The sequence below is a fragment of the Syngnathus scovelli genome, chromosome 3 (assembly GCF_024217435.2).
Source record: "Syngnathus scovelli strain Florida chromosome 3, RoL_Ssco_1.2, whole genome shotgun sequence".
Lineage (NCBI taxonomy): Eukaryota > Metazoa > Chordata > Actinopteri > Syngnathiformes > Syngnathidae > Syngnathus > Syngnathus scovelli.
In genome coordinates this window covers 10,047,605-10,071,372 of record NC_090849.1, presented here as the reverse complement: position 1 = coordinate 10,071,372, position 23,768 = coordinate 10,047,605, and the positions used below count along the sequence as shown (strand labels likewise).

The window sequence follows — 23,768 nt, the reverse complement described above, 5'->3', positions numbered from 1 at the left end:
GTGCTTATAAACAGCCGATCCGCTCGGCGGGGGCTATTTTCGGCCACTCGGCGCGTGCGCACGGGCTCCTGGATGTGCCGGGCGGCGTGCGCGAGTGCGCGGCCCGCTGGAAGTCGAATGAGGCTCAGCGATCTCCTCCGCGGTGCTTATAAACAGCCGATCCGCTCGGCGGGGGCTATTTTCGGCCACTTGGCGCGTGCGCACGGCCTCCCGGATGTGCCGGGCGGGTGCGCGAGCTCGCCGGCCGCTGGAAGTCGAATGAGGCTCCGCGATCTCCTCCGCGGTGCTTATAAACAGCCGATCCGCTCGGCGGGGGCTATTTTCGGCCACTTGGCGCGTGCGCACGGCCTCCCGGATGTGCCGGGCGGGTGCGCGAGCTCGCCGGCCGCTGGAAGTTGAATGAGGCGCCGCGATCTCCTCCGCGGTGCTTAAAAAGTGCCGATCCGTTCGGCTTGGAGCTATTTCCGGCCTCCCGTTGGTGCCGGGCGGCGTGCGCGAGCTCGCCGGCCGCGATCTCCTCCGCGGTGCTTATAAACAGCCGCATGTGCACGGCCTCCCGGAATTTGAACACATTTCGTCAATAAATTTCGCATATTGAATTTTGAAGTTTAATATAATGCAACAATTGAGCTCGACTTATACTAAGGATATATCATAAAATCGTAAATTTCCGTCGAATTTTAGGGGGTCGACTTATACACCGAGTCGACCTGTACACCGGCAAATACGGTAATTGTAATTTCTGTCAAGCCAGCCTTTCCATTTAAACGACAGTGGGACATTAGGAAGAGCAAACTACGCTTCCAGAGCATTTGTTGTCCATGATCCCCGGGAAACGCCAACTTTGAGCGAAATCTTAGATTAAAGCTTTATTCATTCCAAACTAAATGTTTTGCTCCAAGACTTCAATTACATTAATGCGGCCATACTTGTAAATGGGGTTTGATACAATGTAGCTTGGGTTACAGAGTGAGAAGTATGTCAACTTTGATGAAAAAGACAACTATTTTTGCACTTTCTTGGAAGTTCCTTTGAAGTACCATTTTGTCTACAACTCGGGCATCTTCTATTTTGAGATTAATATTTTTAACCACATAATGAGGCTTTTTTTTTTTTTAACCACAAACAAACCAAGTGTTTGGAAATTGAGTTTTATGCAAATTCCCCAATGTGTTCTAGAGTAGTGCATGCCACAAGAAAGATAATCAAAACAATGGTGCCGCAAAAGGGAACAGTTTACTGCTTTTACTAGCTGTACATGTCTTTTTTGTCTTTAGTTTTGGGAAGTGATCAGTGATGAGCATGGCGTTGACCAAACTGGCACTTTGCCAAGGTGACAATGACTTGTAGTTGGATATGGTCAATGTGTACTACAATGAAGCTTCAAAACAAACAAATGCAATTCCATATACGAAATTCCATGCACATCATGCAATAAATCATACATTGGAGAGACAGGGAGGAACTTCATCACAAGAAAAATAGAACACAAGAAGGAGTGTGAGAAGGAGACGGCAACAAGACAAACAAGAGCAATAAAACTACAAGCAGAACAGGAGCACTACAAGTCAGCCATAACCGATCACTGTAAAAGAGAAAACCACATCATGGACTGGGAAAAGACCAGAGTCATCCGCACTGAAGAAAATAAACATCAGCGTTGGATCAGGGAGGCCATTGAGATCCGCAAGCGGAGCCCGAGAACCATCAACAGGGATGAGGGAGCCTATATGCTCTCTCAAACCTGAAACAGCATTCTGGAGAGGTGAATGGACAGCAGAGGGCGTGGCTCACCTGTCAAATCTGACAGGTGAGCCGCGCCTTCATCCATCAGCTGATAAAGACGCGTCACTATCACATCTGTGACACTCTGATGAAGGCGGAAGAAACCGCCGAAACATGTCAGGTGAATAACCTAAAACAATTTGTTTGATATAAAAGAAACCAGTGAAGTAATATATTTGGAAATGTTCGTTTTTCCCTACCACAAACATTTGGTTAATGTGAACTTTAAATAAAAACTGAAATTTAATTGAAATAAAAGCCACGCTTCTGGAGTGTAAATTTGTTCATACACAATCATTCGATTAGTTGACAGTGCATTAATTTGTTCCTAAGGTTAAACAACTATAAATGTTTACAACACATTCATGAAGGACCGTGTGCGGCCAGGCAAATGCCGAAGAGCTGTAAATTTGGCAGTGTTCAGTAGGTGGCAATGTTGGCTGACTTCTTTTTCCACATGACGCAATAAAGGACGCTTGAGGCAAAAGCCAGTAGTCACACTTTCTGCAGCTAACCCCCTACCCCCACTGCCAAGCATAACACACAACCAACCTGTAAGAAAACAGAAATGTAGCATTAAAAGCAAGTGGAATAATTTAACCTAACAATTTTGACATTGACTTGTCTGTGCAAAGGTCTTACGCAGGTTTGGCTTGAGAGCCTTTTTAAAGCAGTCACTATTAGGACGTGAAACATGAATGTGAGTTGTCAAAGTCAAAGTCAAAGTCAAAGTCAGCTTTATTGTCAATTTCTCCACATGCCAAAGACACACAAAGAAACCGAAATTTCGTTCCCCCCTATCCCACGGTGACAAGACATGGCTCACAACAGACAAACAAGTAACAAGTATAACAAAAGCGTGCTGAATAAATAATGAATAAATAACACAACAATAAATAAATAAATAAGAGGAGCAGAAAAAAAAGGAGCAAGTGCGTGTACAGCAGACATTCCCGAAAATAGCGCAACAGTGCCACACGCTACGCAGAAGGGGGTAGCGAGTTCAGGGCCCTAACAGCCTGGGGAAAGAAGCTGTTGGCAAGTCTGGTGGTGCGGGAGCGCAGGCTCCTGTACCTCTTCCCAGAGGGCAGAAGGTCAAACAAAGAGTGAGCCGGGTGACTCACATCTCTGGCAATCGAGGTTGCCTTGCGGGCGAGATGGGAGGTGTAAATGTCCTTCAGGGAGGGGAGCGAAGCACCAATAATCTTACCAGCCGTATTCACTATGCGCTGCAGGGCCTTCAAGTTCTGTTCAGTGCAGTTACCACCCCAGACAGCGATGCAACTGGTGATGACGCTCTCAATAGTGCCACGGTAAAATGTAGACAGGACTGCCTGAGGAGCACATGCACGCCTGAGCTTCCGCAGGAAGTACAGGCGGCGCTGAGCTTTCTTTGCCAGTGACGAGGTGTTTGCGGACCAGGAGAGGTCCTCACTGATGTGCACCCCCAGGAACTTGGTGCAGCTCACCCTCTCCACCACAGCACCATCGATGATCAGCGGCAGGTGTGTTGTGTGACCCTTCCGGAAGTCAACAATGATTTCCTTGGTCTTATTAACGTTCAGCAGGAGGTTGTTGTCCCTGCACCACGTGGTCAGAAGGTCAACCTCCGACCTGTACCGAGTCTCGTCGCCCTTTGTGATGAGACCCACCAGAGTCGTGTCGTCAGCAAACTTCACTATGCGGTTGTCGCTGTAGGTCGCAGTGCAGTCATGCGTCAGCAGGGTGAAGAGTAATGGACTGAGCACGCAGCCCTGGGGGGCCCCCGTGCTCAGCGTGATGCTGGCGGAGATTTTGTCGCCAACACGCACCACCTGAGGCCTCTGACAGAGGAAGTCCAGTATCCAGTTGCAGAGGGAGGTACTGAGGCCCAGCTCGTCGAGTTTGCAGATGAGTCGCTGCGGCACAATGGTGTTGAAGGCAGAGCTGAAGTCCACAAACAGCAACCTCACATATGAGTCCTTTCTCTCCAGATGGGTGAGGGCCGAGTGGAGGGCAGAGCAGATGGCATCCTCAGAGGACCGCTTGGCACGGTACGCAAACTGGAAAGGGTCAATGGTGGGGGGGAGAACGGACTTGATGTGCTCCATGACCAGCCGCTCAAAGCACTTCATGATGATGGGCGTCAGTGCCACAGGGCGGTAGTCATTGAAGCAGGACGGTGCAGGTTTCTTCGGCACAGGAACGATGGTGGCAGCCTTGAAACACGAGGGGACGATGGCCTGCTGCAGGGAAACGTTAAAGATGTCCGTGAAGACACCCGACAGCTCCCCAGCGCAGTCCTTCAGCGCTCGACCCGGGATGTTGTCAGGGCCCGCCGCCTTGGACACATCTTTGGAGAGCTAGGCTGATGAAGGAACAAGTGTGCCTGTTGCACATTCTTCTGATGAACATCATCAGGAGCCTTTCCATACACTGTTGATGATGACCCTGGAAAGTTGACTTACCACCTGCCACAAAGGCCATGACCTATTACCTACGACCAGCTTTGTGTTTCTTCCTGCTGCAGTAGTCAACTATCACCATCACTGTCACCTGCTTACTTTGCAGAAAGCCTACCATCAGGGTTGTCACACCTTTATATCTTCAGCCATCCTTGATTCATGTGCTTCAACAGACGTGAGCCTCAGGCTGACCAGAAGTAGGGACAGTTATGGACTCCTAACAGACTATTTGCTGACTACACACAGATCCTAGAGGACTGTTTATGAACTGTTCTGTTTTGGGACTATGAGAATGAGCTCTGTGCAAGTAACAATTCAAGGAAAGGCATTTCCAGTGACAGGTTTGCAAGTCTGTCTATGAGACGATTGAGTATGGATGTATGTGTGGATGTGTTACTGTTGGGGAGAATTTTCTTTTGTCAGAGAGAGTGTAAAGGGCTGAAATATTGCTGTCTGACAAATCTGTTTAGAAATGAAGAAAATACATTTATTTTGGTATTCAGATTTTTGGTTTGTTTGATCATACTACATACCACGAGCCCTGCAGGCCATGTCCAAATGTATTTTTAATAAGCTGTCAATGGCCCCAGGGTCGTACAAAGGGCACCATTCATCTCAAGGAAGCGGAATTTCTGTCATGTCTATTGGTTGCAGACTCCATGCAGCCATTGATTTAAAGTACTTTCTATCCAATATGATGGGTTTTTTTAAACAAAAGCACATTCATGGAAGACCATGTTTTATGGAACCCCCAAAATATCTACACTTGAAAGTACAAACCCATATAGGAGTATAAAGGCCAAAATGATCCTCCGTCAGTCTAAAATCGAATTTCTGGTTATAATTGAGAGCAGCACTGGAGTTTGGTTCAATAAAATGTTTAAAGTTAGTGAGCCGGTCACATATTGTTTTGAAGGCCAGTCTATTTCATATACACACAGACAAGACAATGTAAAAAGATTTCGCTTGCCTTGAATGCTCCACAATTTGACAAAGTTGGTTGTACATCACGACCTGGAGGAAAAGAAAGCTTGAGTTGGGGTCAGCTGCTTAAAGTGTGCCCATACGTACTCCCGTTTGCCTCAAGGGCCCTTACTTGCGCCATGTTGGAAAGTTTTTGCCAACATTGCCACCGACCACTGCCGAAATTACAATTCCTAAGCGCCAGCCTCGCCATACAGTAGTTTATGAATTTTGCATCGAGTTGCATTTGAGTTGTCAATATAGTTCAGTTCGACATTACTAACAAAATAATGCACTGCCAACTAATCTTGGTGATTGTGTGTAGACAAATTTGCTTGACCCAAAGAAGCATGCCTTTTATTTCATATTTTACTGTTTTATTGATAGTAAATATACCACATATGTTTGTGTTAAGGGAAAACTTGAAATTTTCAAAAATCTTGCCACACTATTTAAAGTGACCTTTGTTTCAGTGATTCACAATATATGATTTGTCAGCAATGAAACCTGAAGATTTGGAACAACTGTCATATGAATTAAATTGCTGGAGGGAAAAAGCAGTTTAAGCCATATCTTCATCATCCTCGCCGAATTCACCCTCATCCTCAGCAGTAGCATCCTGGTACTGCTGGTACTCTGACACCAGGTCATTCATGTTGCTCTCTGCCTCTGTAAACTCCATCTCATCCATGCCCTCGCCTGTGTACCAGTGGAGGAAAGCTTTGCGCCTGAACATGGCTGTAAATTGCTCAGAGATGCGCTTGAACAGCTCTTGTATGGCTGTGCTGTTGCCAATGAAGGTGGCGGCCATCTTGAGGCCACGAGGCGGAATGTCACACACTGCGGTCTTGACGTTGTTGGGGATCCATTCGACAAAGTAGCTGCTGTTTTTGTTCTGCACGTTGAGCATCTGCTCATCCACCTCCTTCATGGACATGCGGCCACGGAAGATGGCAGCAACAGTCAGGTAGCGCCCTTGTCGTGGGTCGCAGGCGGCCATCATGTTTTTCGCATCAAACATCTGTTGGGTGAGCTCAGGCACAGATAGGGCCCTGTACTGCTGGCTGCCTCTGCTAGTGAGGGGTGCGAAGCCAGGCATGAAAAAGTGCAGACGGGGGAAGGGCACCATGTTGACAGCCAGCTTGCGCAGGTCAGCGTTGAGTTGTCCAGGGAACCTGAGGCAGGTGGTGACCCCACTCATGGTGGCAGAGACCAGATGGTTAAGGTCGCCATAGGAGGGTGTGGTGAGCTTCAGTGTACGGAAGCAGATATCGTACAGAGCCTCATTGTCGATGCAGAAGGTTTCGTCTGTGTTCTCTACCAGCTGGTGGACAGACAGCGTCGCGTTGTAGGGCTCAACCACTGTGTCTGATACTTTGGGAGAAGGTACCACGCTGAAGGTGTTCATGATGCGGTCTGGGTACTCTTCACGGATTTTGCTGATAAGCAGAGTGCCCATTCCGGAGCCGGTACCTCCACCAAGTGAATGTGTGAGCTGGAAACCCTGCAGGCAGTCACAGCTCTCAGCCTCCTTCCTCACTACATCCAAGACAGAGTCCACCAGCTCTGCACCTTCTGTGTAATGACCCTTAGCCCAGTTGTTACCAGCACCACTCTGACCTGTAAGAGGTTGGAAAATAAATGAAAAAAAGCATGAAAATGCATCCTGAGCAGAATACATAAAAATAGCGTTGGCGTAAAACAATTCCAACATCTTACCAAATACAAAATTGTCTGGTCTGAAAACCTGACCAAAGGGTCCAGACCTCACGGAGTCCATTGTGCCTGGCTCCAGGTCAACCAGTACAGCCCGAGGAACATACTTTCCACCTATGAAAGCAGTGAGGTGTGTAAATATTTTGGCTGTCATTACCACCCACAAGTTAAATAGATCTTACCTGAAGCTTCATTGTAGTACACATTGACTCTGTCCAACTGCAGGTCACTGTCACCTTGGTATGTGCCAGTAGGGTCAATGCCATGCTCATCACTGATCACCTCCCAAAACTAAAGACAAACAAGACATGAACACTCGTAAAACCAGGATACTGTCCCATTTTGCAGCACGTGTCTTGATTATCTTTCTTGTGTCTACAGTGTACAGGGGTGGGCAAACTTTTTGACTTGCGGGCCGAATTGGGTTCTAAATTTTGACCGGGGGCCGAACCAGGAGCAGATGGATGTAGTGTTTGTGTGAAGTGATATAAATGACATGTAAAGGTCATTGTATAAAAGGTTTTTACTTTTAGTAGATACTAAAGCATGGATATTAAAAAAAACTTTTTGAAAACAAATGCATTTATTAACAGCATCCAAAAAAATTCACCAAAAAACTACTATCAGTGATTCTTATTAAATACGACACTGTTATGATAAATAACATTTTCCATCACTTTAGCGATTCTTATTAAATACGACACTGTTATGATGAATAACATTTTCCATCACTTCAGCGCCTGCAGGTCAGATTTAAGAAATATGTTTATCTAATGAGGCGAAATCACATCCAACGGCAAACATTATGACCTAATACATTATCTTGAAGAGTGAAAGAATACATCTAAATCAAGTAATAAAGAAATCAATAGTATTGTTGGTTTCGCTTTTTTGCCAGTGCATCATAGTCTGGAGTAAAATTTGTTGGGGTAATTCTTAGGATAGAGCCGAGGTGTCGGTCCGTTAACCTACATCTGTGACGGGCTTTGTTGACGTTCATGTGGCTGAACGTCTTCTCACACACGTAGGTCGAGCCAAATTGTCCACTCTTTTTTAACATTCGGCACTCAGTGTCCACCTTTCTTTTCTTCGGGCCACTCATTTTAATGGAAGGATTCCAGGGGAAGGTTTGTGGGTGGCATTAGCCTAAAACTATCTGAAAGCTCAGCGCGCGAATTACGAGAATACTGACGTCACAGCCTACAGTCGAAATTCGGCACTGATAGATGAAATAGAGCGCGGAGTGTGCCGCGTCCGTACTACTGAGTACGCGCACGCACTTGTGAGTGTGCACCGTGCTTTCTGACACGGCGTCCGGGAGTAAATGCGCGGGCGGGCGCTTCCCCATCTACTGGGGAAACATAGTAATTGCAGGGAAAATGACCCAAAAAAAAAAAATTAATAATACAATTTATTCAGGGTTGGCGGGCCGGATTAAACGACCCCGTGGGCCGGATGTGGCCCCCGGGCCGTAGTTTGCCCATATCTAGTGTAGACTCAACACTAAAACAAATGGGGAATACACATTGAACTCCATTTCCCAACCCTTACTATGTTTGTGGTTTAAAAAAAAATAAAACAAAACATGCCTTAGTTGTAGACATAATGCTACCAAACATGGAAAAAAAAACTTCAAAGAAATTTCAAAATCATAAACACAGCTGTATTTTCTTCAAAGTTATGACACAGAGATCTTGGTAACTCAAAGCATGTTTCCAATTACATAAAAAAAAGTGCGTAATAGCACCTTTACGTAACATTTAAAGGAAGAACATTCTAATAGTTTAACTGGTCTTGAAATATACCAAAAAAAAAAAGGTTCACCGAACACTTGAAAGCCTACAAACAAACCCCAGGACTCATGACATATGCCATACCGTTTTACAAGAGCCAACTTGCAAACATACAAAGCGATCCCATTACAAGAGTGGCGACATTAAATGTATTGAAGCCTTGAGGAAAACGTTTGAGATGAATAAAGCTTCAATCCAAAGTGTACCCTTGTTACCAAAAATTTGCAATTTCCGAGCAACATTGTGCACTGGAAGCGTCGTTGGCTCGTACTATTATTTGCCGTTAGAATGGAAACGCAGGCTTGACAGGGAGTAAATATAAACCAAAATTAATGACGGAAAATACCAACAATGATCATGTTTTAAATTAAGATAGGCCTCTAACATTAATAGATAACGACAAAAATGAAAACAGGTAACATCTAACCTTGGCACCAATCTGATTCCCGCACTGACCAGCTTGGAGATGCACAATTTCCCTCATTTCGCTGGTGTGTCCAAATAGACTGTGTCTCAAAAGTTCAAGGATAGTCTGCTGACTAGTGGACTGGTCCCACAAAGCCCGAGTGCAATGGGTTTTATGTCTCTGAAACGCAACCCCGCCCCTTTCGTTTGAAAGTACGCAGTTAATGGTTGAGACTGACAGACTAAGCACGTACTTGGGGGTCGCTGTTGGTGTCGTCACTCCTGTAACCTTTTCTTTTTTCTTTTCTTTCCTTTTTTTTTTTAATCAAAAGAGCCATTTGCCCCCTTTTCTACCCCCAAAAAATAGTTGGGAGCCACAAAAAAAAAACAGAGCTTATAAACATATATTTAAAGCTTTCATCTTTCATTTATTTTACCTGTTACATCCATTGAATATCACAACAGAAGTGCAGTGTGCAATTGTATGCGTACTTTGAAATAAATTAAATTGTGAACTGTAGGCCTCGTTAAGTCCTTCCTATATTTGTGTAAAAGAAAAAGAGTGGGAGCAGTAAAGCCATCCTAAAACACAAAGACGCTCTTAAAGCAATGCGACACTGAGCGCCCGGCGCGCTGCGGTTGCGCAATAGGACCATATTAAGCTCCCTGCGCACTGAGATCCACTTAAATTTTGGAAAGTACATTAGGACTTTAAAATTATTTTCGAAATTTTAGCGACCGCTCTGTCACAATAATGCGACCAGCGCGGTGCAGTTGCGTGGTCGGCAGCGCGCAACGGTTGCGCGATCAGACAAAATTAAGCTCCCTGCACACTATTTTCTAAATTTCAGCGACGGCTCTGTCACAATAATGGGACCAGCGCAATGCAGTTGCGCGGTCGGCGACGCGCTACGGTTGCGCGTTCGGCGGTGCACTGCAGTTGCGCGATTGGACAAAAATGGCAAATTTGAACGATTCGATTCTCGAACAGTCTTCTGGAACGGGTTGCGTTCGAAAACCGAGGCTCCACTGTATTTCAATCTACTTTCATATGCAGCAACCTTAGGATAAATTTATTTCACCGACTTAATGGTACTTCCATGCCAAAGTGGACCTTTGCATCATGAATTCAAATCAAAAGGTTGCTAAAGGACTTCACAGTGAGAAGGGGATGAGAAATTTCATAAATTGATCGCTATTCTAAACAGCCACAAAATGTCAACTTATACATCAATAACTTACTTAACGTTTTTAGCGACGCATTTGTTGCATTTAGTGAGCGAGACTCGTCGCGTAATGCAAAAAAAATCCAACCAAGTACTGGTGTATGGTGTTCTACTCAATGCAACTGTATTGAGACATGCTAAAACAATCTTTTTTTCTTTACATAATTGAACGTTTTTGAAAATGTAATGCATTGATGACTTTCCTTAGCAGCAAGTTACATTTATGAAGGAATAATTAACTGATTAGCACATCCATCTCACAATTAAGAGGGTGCGGGTTCGATTCCAAATTCGGCCCTCCTGGAGTTTGCATGTTCTCCATGTGCCCGTGTGGGTTTACTCCAGGCACTTCCGTTTCCTCCTACACCCCGAAAACAGGCTTGGTAGACCGATTGAGCACTCAAAATTGCCCCTGATGTGAGTGGGAGTGTGAATGATTGTTCGTCTTTTTGTGCCCTGCGATTGGCTGGCAACCAGTTTGGGGTGTCCCCTGCCAACTGCCCGATGACTGCTGGAGTACGCCCGCGACCCGCGGTATAGAAAATCAAATTACAAATTAAACTACTTTTTTGGAATGGTAACTAGTAATGGTAACTAATTATATTTTGGAAGCAAGTTGCCCAACACTGTGCATATTATTATTATTATTTACACAAATGGCTGAAAAAAAGGTGTATCTAAAACAGACTGATGACACAAAAGAAAATTCATGTCACAGTTTTCCTTAAAGTAATCTGTCTGGGGTCTTGCTGACACATCTGTCTCATGAAATGATTCTTCCTGTCACGCCCGTGCCACAGCACGCTCGGCTTGCACTTCGCTCGGCCACACCCCTTTCGTTACCGTAATGTCTGTCACCTGCTTCCTCTTGTTACCCTGTGTATTTAAGCCCTGCCCGTGTGTTTCTCCCTGTCGGTGTCTACTGTTGTGTCCATTCCTGTTCGTGCCCAGTGTTCCTGTCATCTGGTTTTCCCTCGGTCTGTCTGAAGGCTCACGGTCAGAATTTTAACCTTGTCCAAGGGGACTTCATGTCGGTCAGTCTGTCTATTTGCTGGCCGTGAGTCTCCCTCCCGTCTGTGTCGTCGGTTCCCCACCTGCCTCCCTTCCAACTCCTTTTTCCTGCAATAAATCCTGGTTCAAGCTGCATTTGGTCGCCCTGGCTCAACTCATTCCTGACAGAAGACACCGACCATCACAGCGACCAGCGCTTGGACCAACCGTTGCCGGCTCCCGCAACTGCTGCATGGTCGCCAAGGAGATGAGTTCCAGCGACGCAAGATGCACGGTTGCCCCCCCCCCCAAATCAGATCCGACGGCGCGGATGTTGCGGCCGCCACTTGTTCCGGCGGCGCGGATCCAGCGGCTGTCACCGTCGGCCTTCAACGGTGCATGACGCACGGCCGCCCCCCGACCCAGTCCCGACGGCGCGGATGCTGCGGCCGCCACCAGTTCCGGCGGCGCGGATCCAGCGGCCATCACCCAGTCGGCTTCAACGGCGCATGACGCACGGCCGCCCCCCGATCCAGACCCGACGGCGCGGATGCTGCGGCCGCCACCAGTTCCAGCGGCGTGGATCCAGCGACCGTCACGCAGTCGGCCTTCGGCGGTGTGTGACGTGCAGCCACCTCCCCATTTCCTCCCGGCCCTTGTTGGACAGTCTTGGATTTTTTCTTTTTTGGGACGTCAGGAGCCGTCCCTTGTGGAGGGGTACTGTCACGCCCGTGCCACAGCACGCTCGACCGGCACTTCGCTCGGCCACACCCCTTTCGTTACCGTAATGTCTGTCACCTGCTTCCTCTTGTTACCCTGTGTATTTAAGCCCTGCCCGTGTGTTTCTCCCCGTCGGTGTCTACTGTTGTGTCCGTTCCTGTTCGTGCCCAGTGTTCTTGTCATCTGGTTTTCCCTCGGTCTGTCTGAAGGCTCACGGTCAGAATTTTAACCTTGTCCAAGGGGACTTCATGTCGGTCAGTCTGTCTGTTTGCTGGCCGTGAGTCTCCCTCCCGTCTGTGTCGTCGGTTCCCCACCTGCCTCCCTTCCAACTCCTTTTCCCTGCAATAAATCCTGGTTCAAGGTGCATTTGGTCGCCCTGGCTCAACTCATTCCTGACACTTCCAGAATCCACCATAATGCAATCATCACAGCCATCTTGCAGTTCTTTAAAATTCGTACTTTAGTGCACCATTTTAGCAGGTGTCAGATCAATAGTGCCTTCTCATTTTTACTTTTTGTATTGTTTACTTGATTGTGTAATTTGTCTTGTCACCGTGAGATAGTAGGAAACGTAATTTCGATCTCTTTGTGTGTCTTGACATGTGAAGAAATTGACAATAAAGCAGACTTTGACTTTGATAGTACAGCAAAAAGACTCCATCTGTGGTGTTTTGACTATTTTAACCACACAAATAGTATGCAGTGTCTGAAATTTGAGTCATGAGAAATTTGGCATATCATATCGGGCATATTGAGAGGGAAACAGTACGCTGTTTACGCTGTGTATTGTGGAGATAGGTTACTGCTGACCTTGACTTGGGACGTTGTGAGTCAGTGGGGAGAATACTTTGAAGACCTCCTCAATTCTACCAACACGCCTTCCATTGAAGAGGCAGACCCTGGATACTCTCATATGGTTGCTCTTACAGTATCTCACAAAAGTGAGTACACCCCTCTCATTTCTGCAATGTTTTAATTATATCTTGTCATGGGACAACACTGAAGAAGTGACACTTTGAGACAATGTTAAGTAGTCACTGTAGAGCTTGGATAGCAAAGTAAATGTATTGTTACTTCAAAGTAACTCAAAATACAACAATGAATGTGTAAAATGCTGGCAACAAAAGTGAGTACACCCCAACTGAAAATGTCAAAATTGGTCCCAAATGTCAATATTTTGCGTGGCCACCATTATTTTCCAGCACGGCCGTAACCCTTTTAGGCATGGAGTTCACCAGAGCTCCACAGGTCGCCGCTGGAATCCTCTTCCACTCTTCCATGGTGGATCTTGGAGACCTTGTGCTCCTCCATCTTCCGTTTGAGGATGCCCCACAGATGTTCAATAGGGTTTAGGTCTGGGGACATGCTTGACCAGTCCATCACCTCCACCCTCAGCTTGTTTATCTTGGTCTCATCAGACCACAGGACATGGTTCCAGTAACCTATATCCATATCCTGAAGACAAGTAGACTAAGGATGTGGGTTACTGGAACCATGGATGGTGTCCAGCGTGTGTGGCGGCAACCAGGTGAAGAGTACAAAGACAAGTGTGTCTTGCCTACAGTCAAACATGGTGGTGGGAGTGTCATGGTCTGGGGCTGTATGAGTGCTGCTGGCAATGGGGAGCTACAGTTCATTGAAGGAACAATGAATGCCAACATGGACTGTGGAATACTGAAGCAGAGCATGATCCACTCCCTCCGTGAACTGGGCCACGGAGCAGTATTCCAACACGATAACGACCCCAAACACACCTACAAGACGACCACTGCCTTCCTAAAGTGGCTCTACAGTGACTACTTAACATTGTCTCAAAGTGTCATTTCTTCAATGTTGTCCCGTGACAAGATATAATTAAAACATTGCGGAAATGAGAGGGGTGTACTCACTTTTGTGAGATACTGTATATCTGGGGTTGAAGTCACAGAGGTGGCTAAGAAGCTCTGTGGCAATTCACACTGGAGCAGTTCACAGCTAATTGTGAAGTTGCTGGGATGAAAATCAGCGCCTCCAAATCTGAGCCCATATTCCTCGATTGAAAAAAGGTGGAATGCCTTTCCGGGTCAGGGTGGAAATCCTGACCTAAAGTGGAGGACTTCCGTTTCGTGGGGTATTGCTCACGAATGAGGGTTCACGTTGAGAAGAGCCAGGTGAGGTGGCTCGGGCATTTGATTAGGATGCCGACTGAACGCCACCTAGGTGCGATGTTCCGGGCATGTCCACCCAGAACACGCTGGAGGGACAATCACAAACACTTATGGGCAATATGGAGTGTGGGCAATTCGGAGTGCTCAATCAGCCAACCATGCATGTTTTTGGGTAAAAGTCTTTATGCTCTGTAAAATATTTATCTCTAAAACCCTCCTGGCTCTTCTTAATCAAAGTCAAAGTCAGCTTTATTGTCAATTTCTTCACATGCCAAAGACACACAAAGAAACCGAAATTTCGTTCCCCGCTATCCCACGGTGACAAGACATGGCACACAATAGACAATCAAGTAAACAACAGCGTGCTGAATAAATAATGAATAAATAACACAACAAAATAAATAAGAGGAGCAAAAAGGAGCAAGTGAGCGTACAGCAGACATTCCCGAAAATAGCGCAAAAGTGCATCACGCTACGCAGAAGGGGGCAGCGAGTTCAGGATCCTAACAGCCTGGAGAATGAAGCTGTTGGCGAGTCTGGTGGTGCGGGAGCGCAGGCTCCTGTACCTCTTCCCAGAGGGCAGAAGGTCAAACAAAGAGTGAGCTGGGTGACTCACAACACTCACAATCGTGGTTGCCTTGCGGGTGAGATGGGAGGTGTAAATGTCCTTCAGGGAGGGGAGCGAAGCACCAACAATCTTACCAGCCGTATTCACTATGCGCTGCAGGGCCTTCAAGTTCTGGTCAGTGCAGCTACCACCCCAGACAGCGATGCAACTGGAGAGGACGCTCTCAATAGTGCCACGGTAGAATGTAGACAGGACTGCCTGAGGAGCACATGCACGCCTGAGTTTCCGCAGGTATTACAGGCGGCGCTGAGCTTTCTTTGCCAGTGACGCGGTGTTTGCCGACCAGGAGAGGTCCTCACTGATGTGCACCCCCAGGAACTTGGTGCTGCTCACCCTCTCCACCACAGCACCGTCGATGATCAGCGGCTGGTGATTTGCTTGACCCTTCCGGAAGTCAACAACGATTTCCTTGGTCTTGTTGACGTTCAGCAGGAGGTTGTTGTCCCTGCACCACGTGGTCAGAAGGTCAACCTCCGACCTGTACCGAGTCTCGTCGCCCCCCTGTGATGAGACCCACAAGAGTCGTGTCGTCAGCAAACTTCACTATGCGGTTGTCGCTGTAGGTCGCAGTGCAGTCATGCGTCAGCAGGGTGAAGAGCAGTGGACTGAGCACGCAGCCCTGGGGGGGCCCCCGTGCTCAGCGTGATGCTGGCGGAGATTTTGTCGCCAACACGCACCACCTGAGGCCTCTGACAGAGGAAGTCCAGTAGCCAGTTGCAGAGGGAGGTACTGAGGCCCAGCTTGTCGAGTTTGCAGATGAGTCGCTGCGGCACAATGGTGTTGAAGGCAGAGCTGAAGTCCACAAACAGCAACCTCACATATGAGCCCTTTCTCTCCAGGTGGGTGAGGGACGAGTGGAGGGCAAAGCAGATGGCATCCTCAGAGGACCGTTTGGCACGGTACGCAAACTGGAAAGGGTCAATGGTGGGGGGGAGAATGGATTTGATGTGCTCCATGACAAGCCGCTCAAAGCACTTCATGATGATGGGCGTCAGGGCCACGGGGCGGTAGTCATTGAAGCAGGACGGTGCAGGTTTCTTCGGCACAGGAACGATGGTGGCAGCCTTGAAACACGAAGGGACGATGGCCTACTGCAGGGAAACGTTAAAGATGGCCGTGAAGACACCCGACAGCTCGCCAGCGCAGTCCTTCAGCGCTCGACCCGGGATGTTTTCAGGGCCCGCCGCCTTACGGGTGTCAATAGCGGCAAGCGCCCTCCACACTCCGTCGGCAAAGAGGCACAGGGACTGCTCGTGTGGGGGGGGGGAGTGGTCTTCAGCGGGCAAGTGTTGTTCTGGGCGTCGAAGCGAGCAAAGAAGCGGTTAAGATCGTTCAGCAGACGGACGTCGCCCTCACAGCTCCGCGGCGCGGGCTTGTAGTCCGTGATGGTCTGAATGCCCTGCCAAAGGCTCCGTGCATCCTTGCTGTCCTTGAAGTGGGTGGAGACCTTGCAAGAGAACGCCTTTTTCGCTTCTTTGATGCCCCGGGACAGGTGTATTGACCTGTATTAATGTATGTATTGACAAAATTACACTTTCTTTGTTGTTTGTTTCGTGAACTGAGTATTTCAAAAAAGATGATAAAATTATTTCCTTAAACCCTGAAATTAATTTTCCGCTTGTCAATAAAGCTGAACAATCGCATTTGCATGATCAAGAGTTGAGAATTGACCAATTTTGTTGTGAGAAACCTTGTCATGAAGTATTTTATATCAGTCTCAACCAATAACAGTGTAGTCCATCCATCCATTTTCTTCTGCTTACCCGGGGTCGGGTCGCGGGGGCAGCAGCTTCAGGAGGGACTCCCAGACTTCCCTCTCCCCAGCAGCTTCGTCCAGCTTATCCCGGGGTATCCCACGGTGTTTCCAGGCCAGCTGAGAGACATAGTCTCTCCAGCGCGTCCTGGGTCGTCCCCGGGGTCTCCTACCGGTGGGACATGCCCGGAACACCTCCCAGCGAGGCGTCCAGGAGGCATCCTAATGAGATGCCCAAGCCACTTCATCTGGCTCCTCTCAGCGTGGAGGAGTACCGACTCTACTCCAAGTCTCTCCCGGATGACCGAGCTTCTCACCCTATCTCTAAGGGAGAGCCCGGATATCCTGCGGAGAAAACTCATTTCGGCCGCTTGTATCCGGGATCTCGTTCTTTCAGTCACGACCCATAGCTCGTGACCATAGGTGAGGGTAGGAGCGTAAATCGACCGGTAAATTGAGAGTTTTGCCTTTTGGCTCAGCTCTCTCTTTACCACGACGGACCGGTACAGAGTCCGCATTACTGCCGACGCTGCACCTATCCGCCTGTCGATCTTGCGCTCCATCCTCCCCTCAGTCGTGAACAAAACCCCAAGATACTTAAACTCCTCCACTTGGGGCAGGATCTCATCCCCGATCCGGAGAGGGCATTCCACCTTTTTCCGATCGAGGACCATGGACTCGGATTTGGAGGTGCTGATCCTCATCCCGACCGCTTCACACTCGGCTGCGAACCGCTCCAGTGAGAGCTGGAGATCACGGCCTGAAGAAGCCAACAGCACCACATCGTCTGCAAAAAGCAGAGACGCAATACTGAGGTCCCCAAACCGGACCCCCTCAACGCCTCGGCTGTGCCTAGAAATTCTGTCCATAAAAATTATGAACAGAATCGGGGACAAAGGGCAGCCTTGGTGGAGTCCAACCCTCACTGGGAACAAATCCAACTTACTGCCGGAAATGCGGACCAAACTCTGGCATCGGAGATACAGGGACCAAACCGCCCTTATCAGTCGGCTCGATGCCCCGTACTCACGAAGCACCCTCCACAGAATGTCCCGAGGGACACGGTCAAACGCCTTCTCCAAGTCCACAAAACACATGTGGACTGGTTGGGCGAACTCCCATGCACCCTCGAGGATTCTGCTGAGGGTGTAGAGCTGGTCCACTGTTCCACGGCCAGGACGAAAGCCACACTGCTCCTCCTGAATCCGAGGTTCGACCTCCCGATGGACCCTCCTCTCCAGCACCCCTGAATAGACCTTACCAGGGAGGCTGAGGAGTGTGACTCCCCTGTAATTGGAACACACCCTCCGGTCCCTCTTCTTAAATAGGGGAACCACCACCCCAGTCTGCCAATCCAGAGGCACTGTCCCCGATGTCCACGCAATGTTGTAGAGGCGTGTCAGTTAACAGCGTAGTTTACTTTCAAAAGAAAGGGGCGGTGACCCACTCCAGAGTCATTAAAGCCCTTTGCACGTGAGTGTTATAAGACCAGACTTGAGACAGGCAAATGCCTAAATTAGGTCTATGTGTAGACCTAAAATAGACGTCTAAATTAGGTCTATATATATATATATACTACCTAAAATAGATGACAAATTTAAATCCATTACATATGAATTATTAAACCATAAACCAGCTGTAGGTTGTATAAATAATGAACAGAGTGCTTTGTTTTAAATGACCATTGATCCGGGTGAAGTGTGGTTATTTCTGTAACCTGATCGACGTCTATTTTAGGTCCATGTGTAGACCTAATTTAGACGTCTATTTTAGGTCTACACATAGACCTAATTTAGACGTCTATTCTAGGTCTATAGAATAACCTAAAATAGACACCTATGTTAGGTCTACACATGGACCTAAAATAGACGACAAAATTACTAAATCCATCAAATATGAAATATTAAACCCAAAACCATTCTGTAAGTTGTACACATAATGTGCAGAAGTTGTGATGGTTTGTTTTAAACAACCATTGATCTGTGTGAAGTGTGGTTATTTCTGTAACCTGAGGCCAATATTAAATCCATCCATCCATCCATCCATCCATTTTGTATACCGCTTGTCCCCACAATCAAATATAAAATATTAAACCCTACACCAGCTATAAGTTATATAAATAATGTACAGAAATTGTATTATTTTGTTTTAAACAACCAATGATCCGTGTGAAGTGTGGTTATTTCTAATATAGAAGTCTATATTAGGTTATTCCATAGACCTTATATACCGTATTGGCCCGTATATAAGACGACCCTGATTATAAGACGACCCCCTCTTTTTCAATACTCAAATTTGAAAAGACTTTATGACTCAAGTTTAAAAAAATACTTTTTGAACACCAAATTTAATTTTTATACAGAAAATAATTACAGTACATTTGAAACAAATGATTATAACGATATATTCAAGAGAAAAAGCATGCTATTTTGCCTCATTCAAATCATGCAAAAACTGTCTATCACATCCTAATATCTGAACATTTAAATATGTAAACTAAAGTGCAATCACATTTGTAAATGAATGGCTTCTGGTTTTTGAAATGTCAATAAACCGATCTACTGTGGTAAGACAACAAAATTGCAATAACTGCATTAACCATCAAAGTGAAGTCTAACTGTAACTGGTCTTGAAACAAATCTGAATAAGGAAAAACATTGCAATAAAATAATGCAAACTGCTACCGCTATTGTTGGGGAGCCTGAGGACTGTATAGGGGGTTGGTTCAAATGGTTATGCTCTTTTCGCCCCCGGGTGTCGGTCAGAACACAGGATCCCTCCTGGTTCAGTTTTGATTGCTTTACTGAATTATTGGCAAAAAAAGGAACAGGCACTGTGACTCATAGGGGCATACAGGCAAACTGGCAAAAGGGTATTGTATGAAGCGTGTGAAGGGTGTGTGTGGTTTGTGGGGTGTGTGTGTGTGTGTGGTTCTGCAACAGACAGAATTACAGCACGTAAATCAACGTGATTGTCAATCAAAACTGAGCATTACCATTAAAGAGAGTTTTTGTACAGGTCTGGTAAACCGTTTCACTAGAAAAGATCATTTGCATACGTAGCCTCAAATGAACCATTCAAGAATGAGCCAGCAATGTACAGTACACATTTTAACAAATTAATGTTTACAAATCCTGAGTTATAATTGACCAATTAATGTGTATATTACCGTATTGGCCCGAATAGAAGACGGTGTTTTTTGCATTGAAATAAGACTGAAAAAGTGGGGGTTGTCTTACATTCGGGGGTCTAGTACCCATTCACAACGCTAGATGGCACCAGATATCTTTAAAGCGAATGCTGAACTTAACTCCCCAGGCCAAAGCGAACACCTGTCACAAAGAAGAGAAATAAAAATAACTGTTAGAAAGGTTCCTATGTTGATGTTAAAATGTTGGAAAATTACCTCACCGCGCCTGAAGTCTCGCTTGAGTTACCTCAGCTTATCGCGATTGTTGGAGTTGTGCGCAGAGGTAAGTTAAAGGTTGCTGGTATCGACTGAGTATGTTGCTGTGATCGTGTGCGTCTTTAACACAAAGTGAGCATATACATTTCATTGTTACTACTGTCTACTGTTGTGCCGTTTGTTTGATCATGGTTTGTTTCGTGTATGCGCCATTTGTTTGATAGCTTCGGTGCGCTCCTTTAAGTTTGTCACGCATCATACGAGTAGCCGTTACGCACCGGCACGGCGACTAACGGTCACCAGCAAATGTTGTATTTTGTTTTCTCGATGACTTAAGTTTGGTGTGTTGCTGAGAGTATTTCATTTATGGTTATTTAGTATAGCGGAACCGTTACACGCAGTTAGTTATGTAAAGTGTGCCGTCTACTAGTGTTGCGTGACCGTAGAAGTTGAGCGTTGACTTACGTGCTGTATTTTTGTCTGTTGCAGATCCACACACCACACACATACACCCCACACACCCTTCACACAATAATCACACACACAAGAATCACATTCACACACCCAAAGACTCACCCATGTACACTACACACACACCTCCTCTCACATCCTTACGACCAAACATGTGCCTATACCCTTTTGCCAGTTTGCCTGTATGCCTATGAGCCACAGTGCCTGTTACTTTTTGCCAATAATTCAGTAAAGCAATTAAAAATGAACCACGTCTTCCCTCCTATGTTATAACCGACACCCAGGGCTGAAGAGAGCATAACCGTCCGAGCCAACCCCCTATACCAAGGGCAGGGAAACTTTTTGGCGGAATGAGCCATACAAGCCCATTTTTTACAAATAATTTCCCGTGAGAGCCATACCATTTAAAAAAAAAAACAATAGGCTAGATCAGACATGGGCAAACTACGGCCCACGGGCCACATCCGGCCCACGGGGCTGTTTAATCCGGCCCGCTAAACCTGAATAAATTGTATTATTGAACTTTTTTGGGGGTCATTTTCCCTGCAATTACTATGTTTCCCCAGTAGATGGGGAAGCGCCCGCCCGCGGATGTACTCCCGGAAGCCGTGTCAGAAAGCTCGGTGCACACTCACAAGTGCGTGTGCGTACTAAGTAGTACGGACCTGGCGCACCCCGCGCTCTATTTCGATCAGTGCCGAATTTCGAGTGTGAGCTGTGACGTCAGCATTCTCGTAATTCGCGCGCTGAGCTTTCAGATACAGTTTTACGTTAATGCCATCCACAAACCTTCCCCTGGAATCCTTCCATTAAAATGAGTGGCCCGAGGAAAAGAAAGGTGGACACTGAGTGCCAAGTGTTTAAGAAAAAAAGAGAGGACAATTTGGCTCGACCTACGTGTGTGAGCAGACGTTCAGCCACATGAACGTCAACAAAGCCCGTCACAGCTCTAGGTTAACGGACCGACACCTCGGCTCTATCCTAAGAATTACCACAACTAATTTCTCTCCAGACCATGATGCACTAGCAAAAATGGGAGACCAACAATACTATTGTGTCACGGTTCGGGTGGAGCATGGAGCAGGACGCCCAGGTGCAACTTGGACCAGGGTTTATTGAAGAACGCAAACTAACAGACTCGGCAACTGACATGACTTAACAAAACCTAACAACGTGACTGACCAAAAAGACGTGAAACAAAAAGACAGGGTGACATTACCAATGACAGGAACAGGAACCAAAAGACATCATGACGTTAACACATAACATAAATCCAACACCGAACGACCACAACCAATGATCCGACAGGGAGTGAGGGGCAGACAGGACATATACACGACAGGTAACGAGAGGCAGGTGGGAATAATCACACTGATCATGGGCACACAGGAGGGGAGGGGCGAGCACACAGACAGAAACTAAGACAACAGACACATAGTGGAGCAGTTGGGGACGAGACGTGACACTATTGATTTCTTTATTACTTTATTTGAATGTATTCTTTCACTGATCCTTCAAGATGATGTATTTGGTCAGAATGTTTGCCGTTTGACGTGATTTCGCCTCATTAGATAAACGTATTTCATAAATCTGACCTGCAGGCGCTGAAGAGATGGAAACTATTATTCATAATAACACTGTCGTAATTAATGAGAATCACTGATAGTAGTTTTTGGGTGAAATATATTTTTTAATGCCATTAATAAATGCATTTGTTTTCAAAAAGCTTTTTTTGAATATCCATGCTTTACTACCTACCAGGGCTGTGGACTCGGTCGGATTTTTGCACCGATTCCGGCCTCTTGACCACCGAGTCCGAGTCCGGCTGTCCATTTTTTCTGTTAATTCATGTGACCGCTTAGTCTTTATTCAAGGCTAATTTAGATCAAAATCTACCAGAACGAACGCAACTGCTTTCACACTGGTTTGGTTCGGCTTATATAGGATCCCTTGCTGAGAGCGCGGACGTAAAAGTGAGGCGACGGTCCAATCGGACGTCGGATCGATAACATTTTCCCTGCCCTACCGGAGTTGTGCTAGTTCATAACGTAGATCACTCATGGCGTAGTCATAAATGTACGGTTGACAAGTTAACCGATAGAAGTGGATACATTGGAACATAACCTACACTCTAATATATTATTTAACATGGTATTAAATGTGTGGCTTTACAAAAATAGTCATTGAAGCCCACCCTTAGCCCTGAGTGCCATTGGCATGAGGCAAAACGCTTGAAAACACACATGCTCGCCCAATTAAATAACCATTCTGAAACACAGGACATGTAAGATAATATTTTTTAATCATTAATTACACCATTATAGCTCAGACATTTATCTAAACACAAATAATTAGTGACGACCCCACAACTATCGAAACACATCAATGATATAAGCTGGGTGACATAATCATCCTTGACATTGGTACATAATGTAAACATTAGCCTCAACGTGGCCGCATTGATCGTAAGCAGGGCTGTGGACAGTATTCCTACGCGCATTCTCAGCAGCATGATGAAAATAAAATTGAACGTATTTTTTTTTTATTGTCGGACTCGGTCAAAATCAGCACCGAGTCCGGCAAAAATGACCGAGTCCGACCGAGTCCGAGTCCCCGAGTCCGAGTCCACAGCCCTGCTACCTACTAAAAGTACAAACCTTTTATAGAATGACCTTTACATCTCATTTCTATTACTTCACACAAACACTACATCCATCTGCTCCTGGTTCGGCCCCCCGGTCAAAATTTAGAACCAAATTTGGCCCGCCAGTCAAAAAGTTTGCCCATCCCTGGGCTAGATACAATTAAATGCATGTATTTTAATTGAGACCAAAGATTTTTTGAGTGTACTAATGTATTATTTTTAATAACGTCACCAAAAGAGCCATATCTGGCTCGCGAGACATAGGTTCCCGACGCCTGCCCTATACAGTCCTCAGGCTCCCCAACAATAGCGGTAGCAGTTAGCATTATTTTATTGCAATGTTTTTCCTTATTCAGATTTGTTTCAAGACTACAGTTACATTTCGACTTCACTTTGATGGTAAATGCAGTTATTGCAATTTTGTTGTTTTATCACAGTAGATTGATTTATTTACATTTCAAAAACCAGAAGCCATTCATTTACAAATGTAATTGCACTTTAGTTTACATAATTAAATGTTCAGATATTAAGTCGTGATAGAGAGTTTTTGCATGATTTGAATGAGGCAAAATAACATGCTTTTTCTCTCAAATATATTGTTATAATCATTTGTTTCGGATGTACTGTAATCATTTTCTGTATAAAAATTAAATTTGGTGTTCAAAAAGTATTTTTTC

At 46.1% G+C, this 23,768-nt stretch overlaps 2 protein-coding genes across 6 annotated transcripts in view; both read right to left on the bottom strand.

Moving 5' to 3' along the window:
- The window catches only part of LOC125965748 (Golgi-associated plant pathogenesis-related protein 1), a 206,018-nt gene that overhangs the window by 143,305 nt on the left and 38,945 nt on the right, over positions 1 to 23,768 (bottom strand). The window lies entirely within an intron of this gene.
- On the bottom strand, positions 5,548 to 21,775 carry LOC125965725 (tubulin beta chain). Of its 2 annotated transcripts, none has more exons than XM_049716528.2 (4): positions 21,667 to 21,775; positions 7,091 to 7,199; positions 6,912 to 7,022; positions 5,548 to 6,812 (listed from the first exon to the last, which is right to left on the bottom strand). In XM_049716528.2, the coding sequence occupies exons 3-4, from the start codon at positions 6,970 to 6,972 to the stop codon at positions 5,755 to 5,757; spliced, it is 1,119 nt and encodes a 372-aa protein (XP_049572485.1). In that variant the 5' UTR covers positions 6,973 to 7,022; positions 7,091 to 7,199; positions 21,667 to 21,775; the 3' UTR covers positions 5,548 to 5,754. The 2 variants fall into 2 exon arrangements, with proteins under 2 accessions (XP_049572485.1, XP_049572486.1); XM_049716529.2 differs by lacking the exon at positions 21,667 to 21,775 and adding an exon at positions 9,129 to 9,300.